Source organism: Mustela nigripes, chromosome 18, assembly GCF_022355385.1.
Source record: "Mustela nigripes isolate SB6536 chromosome 18, MUSNIG.SB6536, whole genome shotgun sequence".
NCBI classification, from domain to species: Eukaryota; Metazoa; Chordata; class Mammalia; order Carnivora; family Mustelidae; genus Mustela; species Mustela nigripes.
The window spans coordinates 18959588-18977033 of record NC_081574.1 but is presented as its reverse complement, the minus strand read 5'-3'; the positions used below and the strand labels follow the sequence as shown (position 1 = coordinate 18977033).

The following is a 17446-nucleotide window of genomic DNA, read 5'->3' as shown; positions in this document are numbered from 1 at the left end:
AGAACATGGTGAGGTTCTTAAGTAATAGGCATTGACTACATGGAAGCTAAAATATTTTTGCTTTGTGGCACAACTCATTGCTTAATAAAAGTTTATTAAATATTTACTTATATGTACTCGGTGACACTCTGTGCAATCAAATAGAACAAAATATGGAAAAGGTCTGTTGCTGGTCAACCTATGATTTGGGGCAAGATGTTCAATTTGTCTTAAATTCCTTGGCTATAAGAAGAGAGAGTTTATTACTTAGGTAATTTCTAAATATCTCATACAGATATTCCTGCACAGATATTTTGTGATCTCAGCCAGTATTCTGTCATGGAATCTCTCCCAAATTTTCTTCTCCCTTGTTTCAAAAAGACTCTGATTAGTGTTTTGAAACTAGTGTTAGGACCTCAGAGGCCTGCATGCCAATGGTTGTGACCTGGCTTCCATCCCTGATGGTGACCTCATAAAAGTTACTTCCCTTTCCAGGACTCCATGGGTTATTCTAAGGAGTCAGTGAATTTATGCAGGCAAAGGCTTAAAACTGTACCTTGTACCTATTCAGAACCTAGTGAGTGTTCGCTCTTTCCTCCTGTGGCACCTTTTTCATGGGCATCTTTTAACTGCTTATCACCAACCTTTACAATCTTGTCAACGGTTTGGGTTTTGTTTTGTTATTTGCTTTTCACAGAAGAGAAAATTTAATTTGAAAGACCTCATCTCCAATTAGGTAGGAAATCCAGGGGCTGAGCTTAAAATGCAACACAATATGAATTTAAGTCCTTCTCTCCGTCTTGCCCCAGAGAGAAAACTCATGCAAACTGGGGGGTGTAAGGGGGTGCCAGAAGAAAAGGGAGAGAGTATCTTAAGCCGCCTCTATGTTCAGCGTGGAGTCTGTTGGGGGTTCTCAAGCTCAAGCTCACAACCCTGAGACCATGACATAAACTGAAATCAAAGGCCGGATCCTCTACCTACTGAGCCACCCAGGTGCCCAAATTTAAGATACATAAAAAGTCAACAAATATCACCGAAACTGTTATAATTTTCCTGTAAAGGGAGAAACAGCTTTTCTATAGTGTAGAATCACAACAGCTCTTGAAGGAAAGGAAAAATAGATGACCCAGTATAAATGAGGGGATGCTGAGGTACATACCTAACCCCTGTGCAATCCCTCTGCTGCCCTGGTCTCTGGACATGACCCTGCATTCTGCCATTTACACACCTGATAGTCTCCTTACAACGCACCTTTGCCAGGATGCAGTCAGCATTCACATTCAGAGAACGAGGAGTGAACAACAAAATATAGATAGAAATTAATTCAAAATATACCTCCACTATAGATTAATCTTGCCAAAATAAAACCCCCCTCTATTTTTTTACCCCTAGAGAGATTTGCCTCTGATTTGAAAACTGCATCAATCTCAAATTCTTTAAGTTCTGAAAGTGAGGATCTCAGCAGTAATCAGTATCTCACAAGGATATAGGTATCTTGATACTTGATCCTGGAAATGAAGACTGATGCTATTTCCTTATCTGCAGCTGAGGTGCATGTGAACTTTCCCCTTCCTCGCCTCCTCCCTCTGTGTGCTTTGCATGCACACGCAACAAAATTACTTACCCATTTGAGACTACTTTTCTTACCCCAACTTCAGGGACTTTGTCCCTGAAGAAAGGGAGAGGTGTCAGTTGTAGACATCCTGTTTGGTCAGTGGTTTGGGGTAGCAGGTATCAAAGCCCAGTGGGTCAGATGGATTGAAGTCTTCCCATACACGTTAATACCTTCATGTTCACAATATTATAAACTTGAATAACTGAGGTGAATGGGAACCAGAAGTTCAACTTCCTTAATTTATTTTAGAATATCCATTGAAAGTAGAATTAGACATTTGTACTTTAAAGTCTTTTGAAAACATCTCCTCCTGAACTCCGTTTTTTAAATAATGATAGTAAGTGATGATGGTTGCTGGGAATGGAACTTCTAGACCACACCTATCAGTAAATTGACCCATTGGTCCAATACCCGTAGAAACAAATAGTAACAGCATTTACCTTTTCCTGAAGACCTTAAATGCTTTATCAAGCTACCACAGTTGGTCTTTTCAGCAACCTGAAGAAGTAGATGTGATTATTCCCATCTAATAAAGGAGGAATCTTGGGGCGCCTGGGTGGCTCAGTCAGTTAAGCGTCTGGTCATCCCAGGGTCCTGGAATAGAGCCCAGCATCAAGCTCCCTGCTTATTCAGGTTCTGAGTCTGCCTCTGCTCCTTCCCCTGCTCCTGCTCTCTCTCTCTCCCTCTAAAATAAATAATAAAAATCTTTAATGATAACAGTAATAATAATATAAAGGAAAAATCTGAGCATTTGAAAAACAGAGCAGAGATTTGAAATGCCCAGAAATCCACCAATTTACTTTTACTTTTTTTTACAGGACCAATAAATTGAACTATAAAAATTCTCCCCAAATTCAAAGAATATTTTTTTTTGTTTCATTTATTGCCAGTATCTTTTTAAGGGTAATATGTGTTTTCCGACAAGAAAAGAATATGATGGTTGACAATTATTATACCTGGATCTAGTAACTTTACTGATAGGTCCCCAACTCTCGTTTTTCTTTTTATTTTCTTTTCAGTTTTATTGAGGTATAATTGACTAAATTGTAAGACATTTGAAATTTATATCATGGTTGGGGCGCCTGGGTGGCTCAGTGGGTTAAGCCGCTGCCTTCGGCTCAGGTCATGATCTCAGGGTCCTGGGATGGAGCCCCGCATCAGGCTCTCTGCTCAGCGGGGAGCCTGCTTCCCTCTCTCTCTCTGCCTGCCTCTCTGTCTACCTGTGACCTCTCTCTGTCAAATAAATAAATAAAATCTTTAAAAAAAAATTATATCATGGTGATTGGAATACATATACATTGTGAAAGGATTTCCACTTAATTACTATATTCATCACTTCTCATGTTTATTGGGTGTTTTGTTTTGGTAAGAACACAGTCCTACTCTCTTAGTAAATTTTAATTATATAATATAGTGTTATCAATTATGGTCACCATTTTATACATTAGATCTTCAGACCTTCTTTATCCTTTTTTAATACATTTTTAATTGTTTTTTAAGATCTTATTTATTTATTTGACAGAGATCACAAGTAGGCAGAGAGGCAGTCAGAGAGAGAGAGGGGGAAACAGGCTCCCCACCAAGTAGAGAGCCCGATGTACGGCTGGATCCCAGGACCCTGAGATCATGACCTGAGCCAAAGGCAGAGGCTTTAACCCACTGAGCCACCCAGGCGCCCCCAGACCCTCTTCATCTTATAACCAAGAGTTTATATACCCTTTTACCAAGTTCTCCCTATTTCTCCAGCCCCTTGCAACTTTTCTATTCTCTGATTTTAGAAGTTTCACTTTTTTAATTCCACATATAAATGGTACCATGCACCATTTGTCTTGGTCTGTCTGGCTTATTTCACTTAGAGTAATGCCTTCAAGGCCCTCGTGATTGCAAATGGCAGGATTTCCTTCTTTCCCATGCCTGAATAATATTCCATTGTATGTATATATATATATATATATATATATATATATATATATATATATATCATATGTGCCTTATCCATTCATTCATTGATGGACATTTATGTTGTTATCATATCAAGGCTGTTGTGAAATAATGCTGTAATGAACATGAAAGTACAGCTATCTCTTTGATATCTTTTCATTTCCTTTGGATATTTAACCAGAAGGGTGATTGCTGGATCATACAGTAGTTCTGGTTTTTTGTTTTTGTTTTTGTTTTTGTTTTTTTTTTGAGGAATCTTCATACTGTTTTCCATAGTGCCTATGCAGTTGACACCCCCATCATCAGTGCACAGCATTTCCTTTTCTTCACATCCTTGCCAACACTTGTAATTTCTTGTCTTTTTCCTAATGACCATTTGAACAGTTGGAAGGTAATATCTCATTGTGATTTTGATCTGCATTTCCCTGGTGGTTAGTGATTTTGAGTACCTTTTCATGTATATTTGGTCATTTGTATGTTCTTTATGGAACAATGTTAAGTTCCTTTCCCTGCTTATTTTCCTGCTGTTGGGTTCTATTTAATTTTTGCTCCATTTATGATAGTTCATTTTGTTCCTGATGATGTTGTGATATTTCTTTCCAGTAATAACATAATTCTATGGCTTTTTTTTTCAGGCACTTCCAGGAATTCCAGACAAGGAAAAGGCTGGTAAGTTGACATTTGTTTATGTTTTCCATCCTATTGTGGAATAAGATTCCATCTTCATGTAGACATTGCATTAAATATTAGAAGTGTATAAATCTCTTCTGTCTCTAGGCAGTCTTATCAACCTCTAGGCAAATATTACAATTGAATTCCTGAAAAAGCAATTTGGTTTTCTCAGAATGTAAGAAAAAAGTGTGGTTTATTAACAGAACATTACATCATACTAGAAAAAGATGTATGCTTCTTATAGCCTTCCTTGTAGCCATATCCACATTTTTTTTTCCCTTGAGGAAAAGAATTAGATGTTGCTTAGTGTATTGGGAAACAGCCTTTGGAAATCAACTGTCAATAATTATCAAGGCTTATTTTGTCATCTTAAGTAGCTTATATAGTAGTCAGAAAACAAAGCTGATGCTGATGCTGTACTATCAAATATATAATTTTGAAACAATATCAACAGTTATATGAGAAAATTAGAATATATTCTATATTCTGTGCTATCATTATAGCTATTAGCAGTATCATGGGAGATGGATAAGGACTGATGAGAAACATGGAAATGTGAAAAATTAGACTTCAATTGGTGGATTCAAATGCTTAAAAAAATCTTTTAGTCTTCTTCAATACTGTTTTATGTTTTATGTATAATAATAATGATGATAATTTTTAAAAAAACAGATTGAAGTGGGTAGGAGAAGAATCAATGAAACAAGATGGGATTGGGAGGGAGACAAACCATAAGTGACTCTTAATCTTACAAAACAAACTGAGGGTTGCTGGGGGGAGGGGGGTTGGGAGAAGGGGGTGGGATTATGGACATTGGGGAGGGTATGTGCTTTGGTGAGTGCTGTGAAGTGTGTAAACCTGGTGATTCACAGACCTGTACCCCTGGGGATAAAAATATATGTTTATAAAAAATAAAAAATTAATAAAAAAAAAACAGATTGAAGTTTTACTACCAAATTGAGGCTTATCACTTAGAAATTAAATATTTGTGGTTTTTAAGAGCTGTATTAAGTGTTTATAGTCCTCTAAAAGATGACATGACTTCAATGACTCTGCACTGAAGCATTAGTTTGCTGATTTAATATGGAGGATGTTCTCTCTATAGGTCAGTGAGCCTACTTTCACCACGAGGTAGTTTTCACACAGAGGTTTTCATAGTTTGTATCCTTCCATGAGCTAGACCTTTCTCTCGTGTTTAGGCTGTGTCTGATTTCTTTACTGTAATTTGTTGAAAGATAGCCCTTCAGTACAGACAGAAAATATTGAATTGGCATCATGTGTCAGTTCAAGGGAACTGTTCAGTTTAACAGGGAGTGGTATTACATGGATTAGTAGCATGTACTAACTGAACTCCCGTTATAGCCCCAGTGCTCAAACAGCTTAAATAGATGTGTTAGCTGTCTAGTTGGGACAAGAAATAAATGGTTACATAACATTTGCATCACAAAGAGAAAGAACCGTAGCCAAAGTCATGCTTTATCTTGGGTTGTGACACTCTCTGTAATTTCCAAGAGTAGCTACAATTTAAACAAAGTATATAACAGAGCAAAGTTGTCATCTTATTCCAGAATGTCAGCAAATTCTTTCATACCCCATGGAGAAAATTAAGATGTGAATTCTTGGCTGTTGGGGAAGGGGGCGAAGGGATGGAAATGCCACTGCTTGGAGGAAGGGATCTTTCCTTCGCCGCTTAAAATGATTTCATTGTGATAGGGAGAAGACCTTTAATTTTTCAAGCTTCTCATGTATTTAAAAGATATGTTTATTAGAACAAAGAACTAGTTAAAAAGTGTACATGTAATGTAACCACCGCTTTTTATCATAATCCAACTGCAAAACACAAAAACAAGAAATTGTCACTTTTCAATGATCTATTTTGGTCATTTCTATAATGCTGGGGCACAAATGAAAAGAACTCATAAATTCCATTCGCAGAGGTTCCATAAGGTGATCTGTGAAAAGTAGGATCTACCAACTGATACAAATGACCTACCCAAGATGCTTATCCCGGGATGGACTAATTTGAACAGGACCTAGCTTCTGTGTATTAAAACGTTAGAATGACTGGAATGTACTCCAACATGGTTTTGATACATGTTTCTTAAGAATGTACCATTAGTTTAGAAGGAAATGTAATTTTGTTTGATAATATAACCATAAGAAAGAAATTATTTTTTTAAAATCAGTGAATTTATGTATCAAGATAAAGGCTTGTGTTTGAATATTTTATTAACAATGGTAACAGATTTGACAAAAGAGAATATGATCGATTTCAAGTTTTAAAGGACTATAGTAATCTAGGCAAACTAATTCTTATATTTCTAAAGTTTATTATGCCCTATTTAAAATACTTGAAATATTTTTAGTATTATATGCAAATGTGAATCTCTTTATTTCTCTTTATGAATCTCTCTTTTTAAGTCTTGCTAGACAGAAGAATGGCAATGAAGGCAGAGGACCTACTCAATTTTCTGGGGGTTAATTGAGCTCTTAAATAGGATTAAGCTTCATTCCCGCCCCTAAGGCCTGTCTTTTTTTTTTTTTTTTCTGTCTTGTTAAATGAATGTAATGAATGTAGCCTATTGTTCCATATTAAGAAAGTCTATTTTTAATCTGTGTGACCTCTCATCCACGCCAACTGGAACAAATCCCACCAAGCCTTGTGAAGCTCTAAAAAAAATCAGTTTGGGTACATTCCATTAATAATTCTTGAGATACAGTTGTGTGGTTGTTTCGGTGTGTGCTTTAAGTAGACATCTTCTATTCTGATCCATATGGCTATGTAAATACATCCTGGCGCACTTAATCCCACTGCCCATCTTCCACTTTGTGATGACAAAAATCTCCAAGGGGAACATTTTGAAAGAGCCCCCCATTGATTCATTCATTCCAGAAATATGTACTGGACAGCAGCATATTCTAGCATCTTACTAGGATCTATCAAGGAAGCAGTTTATGAATAAGGTATATTCCTTGCCCTGAAGGAACTCAATCTCTAGTCAAGAATATTCCATTGGGCCAGCATCTTCCTTTTTCTCAATTGAGAATTTCTTAAACAGTCTTGTTCAGAAAATTCCCAAGAAAGTAATCAAAGTAGCAAAATGTACATTCTCAGGATCTGAATTAATTTTTTAAAAATAATTAATCATGTAAGTATGAATGTGTAATTGTATCCAACACATAATATTTTCATATGACTTTCCTTATGCCACCAGCATCTGTATGCCCCTAAAGAGTGGGCCCAATGCCTTTAGTACATTCTCTAGCACATCTGCTTCCTATCTGTGTGGCCTTGAGCAAGTTACTTAACCTCCTCATTTTCCCATTTCTAGAATATAAATAAAGAAGCTGCCATGTTGTTTTTGTAAGGCAACAATGCTTGGCACAAAATAGACCCTAAAACATGGTAGCTGTTTTTATGATAATTGGTTGTGCTTCTAACTACCATGTATAGAAGCCAAATAGAAGCTAGCTGTGTTACCGCTGCCTATGTCTGCTCCAAGAGTTCTTAAATGCTTCCTCAGGGCATCAATTAACAGTTAAGTAGCCATCCATGTGGAAAAAAGAGATCACTTTCTCTGTAAGCCTCTGAGTGAGTTAATGCAGACAGAAGTTATCACAGCATAGGCAGAGTTGGTCATATTTTAACCTTTCATTAGAAATTCCTGTGTCTGTTAGGGTGAAATTCTCTCTTGTGAACAGATAATCTTCAGTCTTCACAATTAGCCCATGAGAAATGTATATCCTATATCCTATTTTCCTATGATTACATTATCAACTGTATCCCTAGTCCCTGAGGTAATTGAATCGTGGCTTCCCAGCTCCCATCTTCTCTCCCTCAGCTCCTGCACGCAGTCCTGTCAACACTGCCTTCTAATCAACCTTTGTCCCTTCCCCCCCCCCCATTGCATTAATGCAGCCCTCCACTTCCCACTGGACTTTTGCAACAGCAACCAGAACTGGTTTCCCTGCCTCAACCTGTCATTACGCCAGTCCACTCTCTACACCATCACTAGAGTGATGTTTGAAAAGCACCACCTGGCCCTATCATTTCCTGCCTTAACATTTTCTTTGTCTCTCTGCTCTTTACAGGCAAGGTCAAAGCTTCCTGCATCATACCTGGCCATTTGTAATCTGCAAGCAGTATAGTTTATTATGGTGGGTGTGTCCATTTTGTCACTCAGATCCATTATTTCTTCCCCACTCTGTGCCCCGGAGGCTGACCAGTGTGGGCAGAACTAGTGGGCTGCTCACTTTTTTGTCTTTCCTATTCCACCAGTGAGGAGCCAGAGGTGACTGGGAGGAGAGGAAGGCAGGGCATGACAGTTGGACTCTGAGCTTGGGTAGTTATCCCCCATTTGTTTGCCAAGGAATCACTGCTGGTTTCTCTTAGGTGGCCCTTTCCACACAAATTCCCAGGTGCTGAAAACCATTCTCCTCTTACCCTTCTGACTTTCCTAATCTTTGTAAATAGTTCTGTTACTAAGCGTTCCTCAGTATACCCAGTGTATCATCTGTTTTCTGTTAGGAGTCTCACCAGTATACCTACCAATATTTTCTCTCCTTGTGTTGGTTTGCTGGTTTGTTCATCCAACTTCAGCCACCTCATACAGTCACAACCCTTTCTAACTCTGTAAATCTCTAGTTTTATCTTGATCATGCAACCACCTTTCAAAAAATACAGATGATAGATAGAGATAGAGAAAGAGAGAAGTGCCTTATTCAGGGGGAAAAAAGATGTGGACTATGTTTTTCTTCATCCTAAGTGAATATAATTTCATTTAATTGTATGGGAGAGAAAATATCTATACTTGTGATTTAGAATATGTCCTCTATTGTATAGATGCATATAAATTAGAAAATTAGCATTGCATTTTAGATGCCAAAATGTGACTCTGAGCATATTTGAAAAGTTGCAATATAGAATAATATGAAATCTCTCATTCTAAAAAACATTAAATCAAAAAAGACCTTGTAGATTTTGTCAGAATTCATGGCAACTCTGGAAAATAGACCATTATCATTAGTCAAAAAATGGCAAATTTTTTGCCCTGTATATTTTGGTAATTCTGCTTGTTTTATTAGATCCAAAAATATTGTCTCCTTAATGAATTACTTCCCAGACAGAGTTAGTCATTGATTTTTTTCTGTGCTCCTAGAAAACTCTATATATTTGTTATAGCAGTCTTTTTATCTTGCGTTGTTGTATGTCCTCATCTCTTGGCCATGATCTTTTCTAGATAAGGAATATTATCTTTGTGTGCCCTCTAATTAAAACAGCTAATAAGCACATAGTGAGTGTTCTATAAATACATGCTAACCAATAAATTATAATTACAAAGATGCTTTGGCTTCAATCTTAATGATTTAATGTTGATATGGTTCTAAAAATTTATTTAACTGTTCCTCCTCTCCCCCCACCCCATGACTCCTACTACCCCCACAACTGCCAAATATTTCAGCTGTGTAATTAATTAATGGTGTTATTTAGGGACCTATCCCATACAAATGTGTAAAGGGCACCATTGAGAAAGATGACTGAGAATCTGACTTTGGTTGCATTCCTTGGTCATTTTTCTTAGAATGTTTGTATTCCTGCCTCTAGGTTAGTTCGTTGGCCAGAAAATGTTAAAATCAAGATAATGAATAATTATAGCCTTAAACACTTGTGAAAGATAGCTTTCAGAAACATATAACAGATTCAGTCTCTCCAAACTTTGTGTTGAGGCTAGTAAGGCAGAACTTAGAAATCAAACACTTCTTTGTGACAAATATGTGAGGGGAAAAATCAGGGTTTTCATAATTTCATTCCAAGTTCCTTGTAAATATACTAATAACAAAACCCAGATTTAGTGCCTTTTGATATTAGTTTTCTGGGCTGCCTTTGATCACTGAGAAGAGGAATACAGACAAACATACATACAAAAATAAACCGAAATGCAAAGATGTGCCCGATCTGATTATCTTTGCTTGATTCAGGGAATTATCCTTCCAATGTATTCTGCTCTAAGTCATGTTTCAATATCTACAGATATTGGGATTTAGTTGAAGAATAAAAATAAAACTACTCTAGTTCAGAGTTTTCCTTCTGAGAAAGATTCTGCTCTGTATCGTTTCTATTTTAGTACAGATCAGACTGGTTTTAGTCCTGTCTTACTGACTGGGCTGTAAGCACCCTGAAAGACAGAATTTTGTTTTGTTCAACTCAGACTCCCTTTGCCTGACATTAAAGTAGTTGTTTGCTGTTTGATAAATAAAGGAATCAATAATATCTTTTTTTAAAAAAATGGCAAATGCTTTACTCCATATGCATAATACTCCTAGAGCCAAAAGCAAAATCTTATCCTCCTATTCTAAGTGAAACACTTTCTGTTACTGCAAAGGCCCCAGCTGTTTTACAGGGTTCGGCAGGATCTGAAAATTTTCTTTATCTGGCCAGGCTGGGCTTTGGCCAACATTCCAAATTCTTTATTCCCTTTCACTCTCCAAAAATGAATTTCATTATTTTTCTACTAGTAGCTTATAAATACTCACTTGCTTCACTTTTCTTAGTATTATGGTCTCTGCTTGCCTGCTTTTTTATGAGGAAGGAATTTAGGGTATGCCCACACATAACCTCTCAGTTTCTCTGAAACCTAATGTAAACTAATCCATGAAAAGTTGGCTGTGGTGGACTGGGCTGTTGAGAGGAAACACATTAGTTTTCGGGTATCAAGGAATTCATGAAAAATATAAGTAAGCTATTCTTAAATGCCAAAAATCTTGAATTCATAGGACATTTTTCAATACAGAATCTGTTTCTAAATGTTCTGTTGGTATTTCATTATTTACAAAGTAGAAAAATAAATCTACTCTATTACCAGAACCAATCAAACATGTTTCCTTTTCTCCGCAATTATATTTCAAGAGACAATTATATTTAAAGTTCCAATATGAATGATTTCTCCTCTACTTGGAGTGGTCTTCCCAGGTCTCCATAGCCAAAGGTAGCTATGTATTTCTATGCATATAGTGTTACTTGTGTTGTATTTCTGTTCACAAACTATCTTCCATATCTGGCTGTGAGCTCCTGAAGGCATAAATTCCCTGATTTCATCTTTGTCACCCCACACCTGGTGTAGTATCCTTGCACAAGCAGAGGCCCAAGAAATAGTTTTGAGTCAACCCATTTATTTGACATACCCAGTAACTCCTGCAGGCACTAAGTTAACCTCCATTAATCTCCATCAATAACCTTAACTCTTCACAACAGATGAGCTTAAAATTTCTTCCTCCAAAAAGTCTTGTGCATATTTTGCTCCCTAACTTACCCCTTGAAAGAATGGCTATCAGGATTGTGAAGGAGTAGCTAGGAACTACCAGTCCAGGCTAGTAAAGCAGTTTTGCATTTTAGTATTTTAATTGACATTGACCTTTTATCAGTAGAAAAATGAATTTGTTGTTTCTAATCTTCCCTGAATAACAGTTTACTAAAAGGTCCCTTTCCATCAGTTTTATTTTACAGAGCAATAGAAGAAGTTTCATTGAGTTTGAAAGTCATAGCTATCATTTTTAGATACCCTCAAATATTTACCTTCATAGAGTTCACAATGCACAATTTGAAGTTCAGTTACTTTTATTAATAATATGAATGTGTACACAAATCTATACCCACAAGATAATTGTACATTGATTCTACACTCTTTAGAGGGGTGCATTGACTTTGAGAAAGTTCATATAACAAAGTATTACTTCAACCTGTATGAAATGACCTACAACTCTACTGGTATGACCCTGCTTTCCTTCTCTTATTGACCCTCCCTTGGTTTGAAGGACTCTGATTTGTTTTTCTGTGGGCAAAAGTTTGAGCTCAAGATCTCTTACAGAGAGATAAACGTTTCTATTATAGACTAAAAATATGATTTTGAGATGTGGTTTATCTGAGTGGGAAATCCAAAACAGTTACTAACAACCATAACGAATTTTCTGATGCCCAAGATAAGGCTGGTGCCCATTTTGTTTTGTGAAGGCTGTGCAGAACCAGCCTGGCTATTTCAGGAGAATGGATCATGGATTTAAGAGATATTTTGTTCTGATTCCTATAACCAGGTAGAACAGATATAATAGAATTCTTCAAGTGATCTTTAAGCAAAATGACCCCGAAAGCCCTCACTTGCCCATTACAATGGGGTTTTTTAAATCTTCCTAAACAGAAAATACATTCCAGTGACTCCCAACTGCTAATGTTATAAACTTCTTCTCAATATAAATTTTCAGTCAATTCTTTCCTATGGATTTAAGGAAATTGATAAATGGAGGATTATAATACAGTTCTTTACTTGTTTAATTTACCTGCCTTTTTAAGCCTATGGTCTTCTTTGATACATTTATCCAAACATTTTCCCTGCTGTACTCTGATCTCCTGAAAAGCAACATTTTCTCTGCATCTGTGTAGCACCAGCCTCTTAAAAGGTTTGTGACTTAATGTTTGTTGAATGAATGGTGGAATGAATGGTAATAGCAAGCGTTTACCTGTGCCTGCACTTTTCTGAGCACTTTATAGATATGAACTCAATAAATCCTCTAGCAGTCCTATAAGGTTAAGTGTTACTATTTTCCACATTATAGAGACAAAGAACCTGAAACTCAGGTTTCCTAAATTACCCAAAGTCACATTTTGTTCAAGGCAGGGCTCAAAGCAAGCAACACAGACTAGAATGCATGCTCTTAACTACCATGCTGTATGTAGTGGTTAAATGCCAAGACTCCTCAGGCTCATGAACAAATTTTTCCATGATCTGACCTTGGCCTTCCTTCCCAACCTTATCTCCCATCCTCCTCTAACATGTGCACCTTCCGCTGTAGTCATGGTAGCACCAACACTTGTAGCCTAAATTTGCTTCTGCATAACTTGACCTTTGATCCTCCTGTTTCCCTTCCAGAAATTAACTCCCTCAGCTCCCAAGGTCTCACTTGGGTCTCACCTTCACCATGGTATCTTCTGTGACAACTCCTGCTTGTATTAATTTTGTACTTTTGGAAATATTGCCATTTTCATACTTAATGATATGTGGATTATTGTTGTCTGTTGAGTCATTTATGTGTCTCAGCATAGCTTCCAGTAGACTTAAACATCTTTTTTAAAAGTCATTTAACATAGTGCTGTGTACCTAAAGGGGTTTATTTTAATAAATAAACTTTTTTTTTTAGAATAGTTTTAGAGTCACAAAAATTTAGTGGAAAGTACAGTTTACATGTATGACATTCTTTTAAGGGCAAAACTGTGGAAATGATTAAAAGATAAGGGGCTGGGGGGCAGGAAGGCATGAATTGATGAAGCACAGAGGATTTGGGGGACAGGGAGACAATTCTGTGTGATACTATAACGGTACAGCATGTAGGCTTTTCAGATTGGCTTCTTTCACTTAGCAATATGCATTTAAGTTTCCTCCATAACTTTTCATGACTTGATAGCTCATTTCTTTATAGCAACCAAGTAATACTTCATTATATAGATAAATCTCAGTTTAAAGAGCTTATTTAGTATATTCCTAATGTAAACACTTTTTAAAAGCTCACTGATCATAAAATAAATTGCATACTCCACTTATGTTAATCATTATCCTTTCTGCTTTAAGCAAAAGTAATTCTGTTCTCTTCACCATTGGTTTTTGATTACTTTCCATTACTTCATTTCTTTCCTGAGGAATTTCTTCAAGTTTTCAAATGAAAAATACTACTACAAAGTATGTATTTTACAACAGCTGTAATTTATTGTGTACCTACCATGAAGTTTCTGAGAAGAGAGCTAGATGCCTCCTTAGACTAAGCTACACCATACAGGAATCCCTTTTCCTCGAAAGCTGATTTTTTCTGTCTCTTCATTCCCAATATCACCATTTCTTCCACCTCCAATGTTTGAATAAAAGTATGACCAAAATTAGTAAAACTGTAATAATTCCTATAATTTATATGATCTACGCACATATTTCTGTCCTTATGACTGCTCCTGAAGTTTACTGACACCAAAATACACTTCTATTGTTTTTCTCCAAACCATGCTCTTCTTTTAAGTACCACCTTAAGTGCCACTTTTTCCACCAAGCCTCCTCTGATGGCTCGACAATCCAGTGAACTCTTCCTTTGAATCAGATGGGTTTTACTGCTCATCTTCTCTTCTGCACCTGAACGGAGCAGCCTAGTTCCTTGTGACCACCTATCCTAACCCATGTCAGAATCCACTAGACCAGAGACAGGCTGGTAGAGGTTGAATGAGGAGCATACTTGATTCAAGGGCAGAGAATACACTGGCTGACCAATGGACAATCTCTTTCTTTCTGCCTCTGTCTCTCAACTCTCTATCCCTCCTCTCTCTCTCTCTCTCTCTCTCTCTCTCTGTGTGTGTGTGTGTCTCTCTCTCTCAGTTTTATTTGAGCTGAAGAAATAGTCAACCTACAACAGGTGCTTTGGCTAAAAGTTCACGTGGACTGTGAGGTGAAGTAACAGAGGAAACCATCCTGCAAAGAAGAACAGAATAATGGTGTAACTGGGCCAAGGCAGAGAAGTGAGAGGCAATGTAAACTAGAGAAAGAAATGAAAAAAATAGCTCCTTCTATCCCAGATGACTCCCTGGGTGTCAGCTCCAACACTTAGGTGGTCTCTGTCCCACATCTGCAGAATGTCTCTGTATCCTCATGCCTTAGTCTTTTAGTTGGACCAAATATGAGTTTCTTACACTCAGATGATTAGACCATCCTTATCCAAATTCCCATGCATGTATATTTAGTATCAAAAATAGTTATTATTTAATTTTACCTGATGTCTTACATAATTCTCTGCTTCTTATAGATGTGTCCTGTCCCCCAAAATATGCTATAAGCAGCATCAATGAAAAGCCATGACATATTTTTGTTTGCTGTTTAGTTTTACTCCATAAGACCTGCCAAGTCCTAACTATATAATGAATATTCAATAAAATTTTAATTTTTCAGTGTTATACTGCCATTTTAGGCTACAGAGCTATCTTCCTACTTCATAATTACCTGCAGCCCATAGAACATCTGTTCCAGCTCTTTTAGCTGCACTCATCTACATTGACACCCTCTTATCTCGTATGTATGAGATTCATGGATTTTCTCTTTCCCCTTGACCAAATAAATTATCTCCTTTTTAAAACCACTCAACTTGATCCTGAACATGCCATTTGGCTTTTAATTTGCATTGTAATATATTTGAGTCAGATGCTGCTGCCCTCTACAACTGAATATGTTCAGTAGATTAGATAATAATAGCTAACATTGTAAAACCAAAATTAGGAAGAATAAACAAATAATCAGGGTGTGAGACACTTGATATATTTTTTTTAATAAACTATCTTTAAGGGAAAAAAATCAGAATTCCACCAGACATACCTGTATTTTATGATTTAATATTTTTTAATTAAAAAAAAAATCACCCCCGTGGGACATACTTTGATGATTTTTTTTTCCCCCTAAGACCTAATGGCTGTATTTCAGCTACAATGATGAAGGCAGTAGCTTTTCATCTATGCAAAGCAAAGATCATCCAGGTGACCCAAAGGGGGACATGAAGTTTTTCTTCTTTTATGACTGTAGTGAAGTGGGAATTAAGCTTGTTTATTATAGACAGAAACTTTCATTACTTTGTAATATTTTTCAGTACCAAATTTGGGGGCCTCTAAAAAAAAAGGCATCTCCATCTAACCTGACCCTGATACTGAGACAGCAGTCATCCTTCTGCAACTAATCAAGAACCATCCTCCCAGATGGTCCACAACAACAGAACATAGGCAGAAGAGTGACCCCCTCATCCCCAGATGCAGGCCGAGCCCTGGCTTTTTACAAATGGAGATATTCTGACACACATACAGATATCTCCAGGCATTCGCAAAGAATTCCCATCCACAATGTCAGCTCAGGTTTTTGAAAAATAACCACAGATCACAGATATCAAGACATTTTCATAAAGGAAACAAAATATAAAATTTCAGCAAAGTAGGTTTAGTTAGATTACAGATAGAGGGTAAAAGGAAGCCATAGTTCCTTTTTTTTTTTTTTTTCCTTTTTTCCTGGTAGAACCTAAGTGAGCCAAGCTAAAAGCACTGATCCATAGAAAGAATTCCACATCTGGAAAATCTTTGCTCCATCTGTGGTAGGTTTCCAGCCTTTTGCTCTCTCCCATTTCCCGTGACTTCTACTTACCTCTCTTTTATTTTCTTTAGTGTAATTATTCAACCCTTAGGGGCTTTGGGGTTTTATTTTGTTTTGTTTTATTTTGGTTTGTTTTTAGGAGGAAGGAGAGCAAGGGAATACCTCACATTGTTTTTGTGATTCCCTAGAATTGAGCCTCATTTATATGTCTTGACGTGTCCCCATCAGTGATATACACAGTAAAAAATACAAGTATCTGATCAACTCTATGGAATTATATTTTAGAAATATATTAGGTAGATAATGCTTTGATTTTTATTTTAATCGTTTAATATTGGCTTTTTTTTTTTAAGATTTTATTTATTTATTTGACAGAGAGAAATCACAAGTAGATGGAGAGGCAGGCAGAGAGAGAGAGAGAGGGTAGCAGGCTCCCTGCTGAGCAGAGAGCCCGATGCGGGACTCGATCCCAGGACCCTGAGATCATGACCTGAGCTGAAGGCAGCGGCTTAACCCACTGAGCCACCCAGGCGCCCCCTAATATTGGTTTTAAACTTCTAATTTAAGTGTCTTACTTTGTCTCAAGTGGTAGAAGTTAGTGTCATAGAACACACAGAAGTAAAGTTACATATTTGTATTTAGCCCTCATTGATATCATATTTAATATAATTCAGAAGAGATCTTTACTGTTAAATTATCATCTCACCAAATCCTCATCCAAAGCCTTAAATATATTATATGGCTTGATGTTTGGATTTTCTTTTCTCATCCATCTTTTCTTTTCTTATCTGTCTTTATACATTCTCATGGGAATTTCATCCGACTAAAGCTACGTCTTCACAGTCTCCAGCCCCTAGCCTACCAAGTCACCCTCTTCATATTCAGCTGCCCCTGAGACTCCATCACAGAAATACCCATACTCCGTGTCCTACACTTTCTACTTCACTGATTTTGCTAATACTGTTGTCTTTTCCAGAAACTTCTTTCATACTGTTTCCAAATTTCTATTTTTACCTCCCCTTTGAAGACTTCCATGACCTCCTTTGCTGTGAAATCATTCCTTTTCCCCAAAACTCTCAAATACTAGACT

General features: G+C 36.9%; 1 protein-coding gene across 1 annotated transcript in view; it reads left to right on the top strand.

Moving 5' to 3' along the window:
- DLC1 (DLC1 Rho GTPase activating protein) overlaps positions 1–17446 on the top strand; it is a 413181-nt gene that overhangs the window by 203211 nt on the left and 192524 nt on the right. Inside the window, exon 5 of the mRNA XM_059384365.1 lies at positions 4171–4204. Within this exon, the coding sequence (XP_059240348.1) occupies positions 4171–4204 (34 nt within the window). The remainder of the gene's footprint in view (positions 1–4170; positions 4205–17446) is intronic.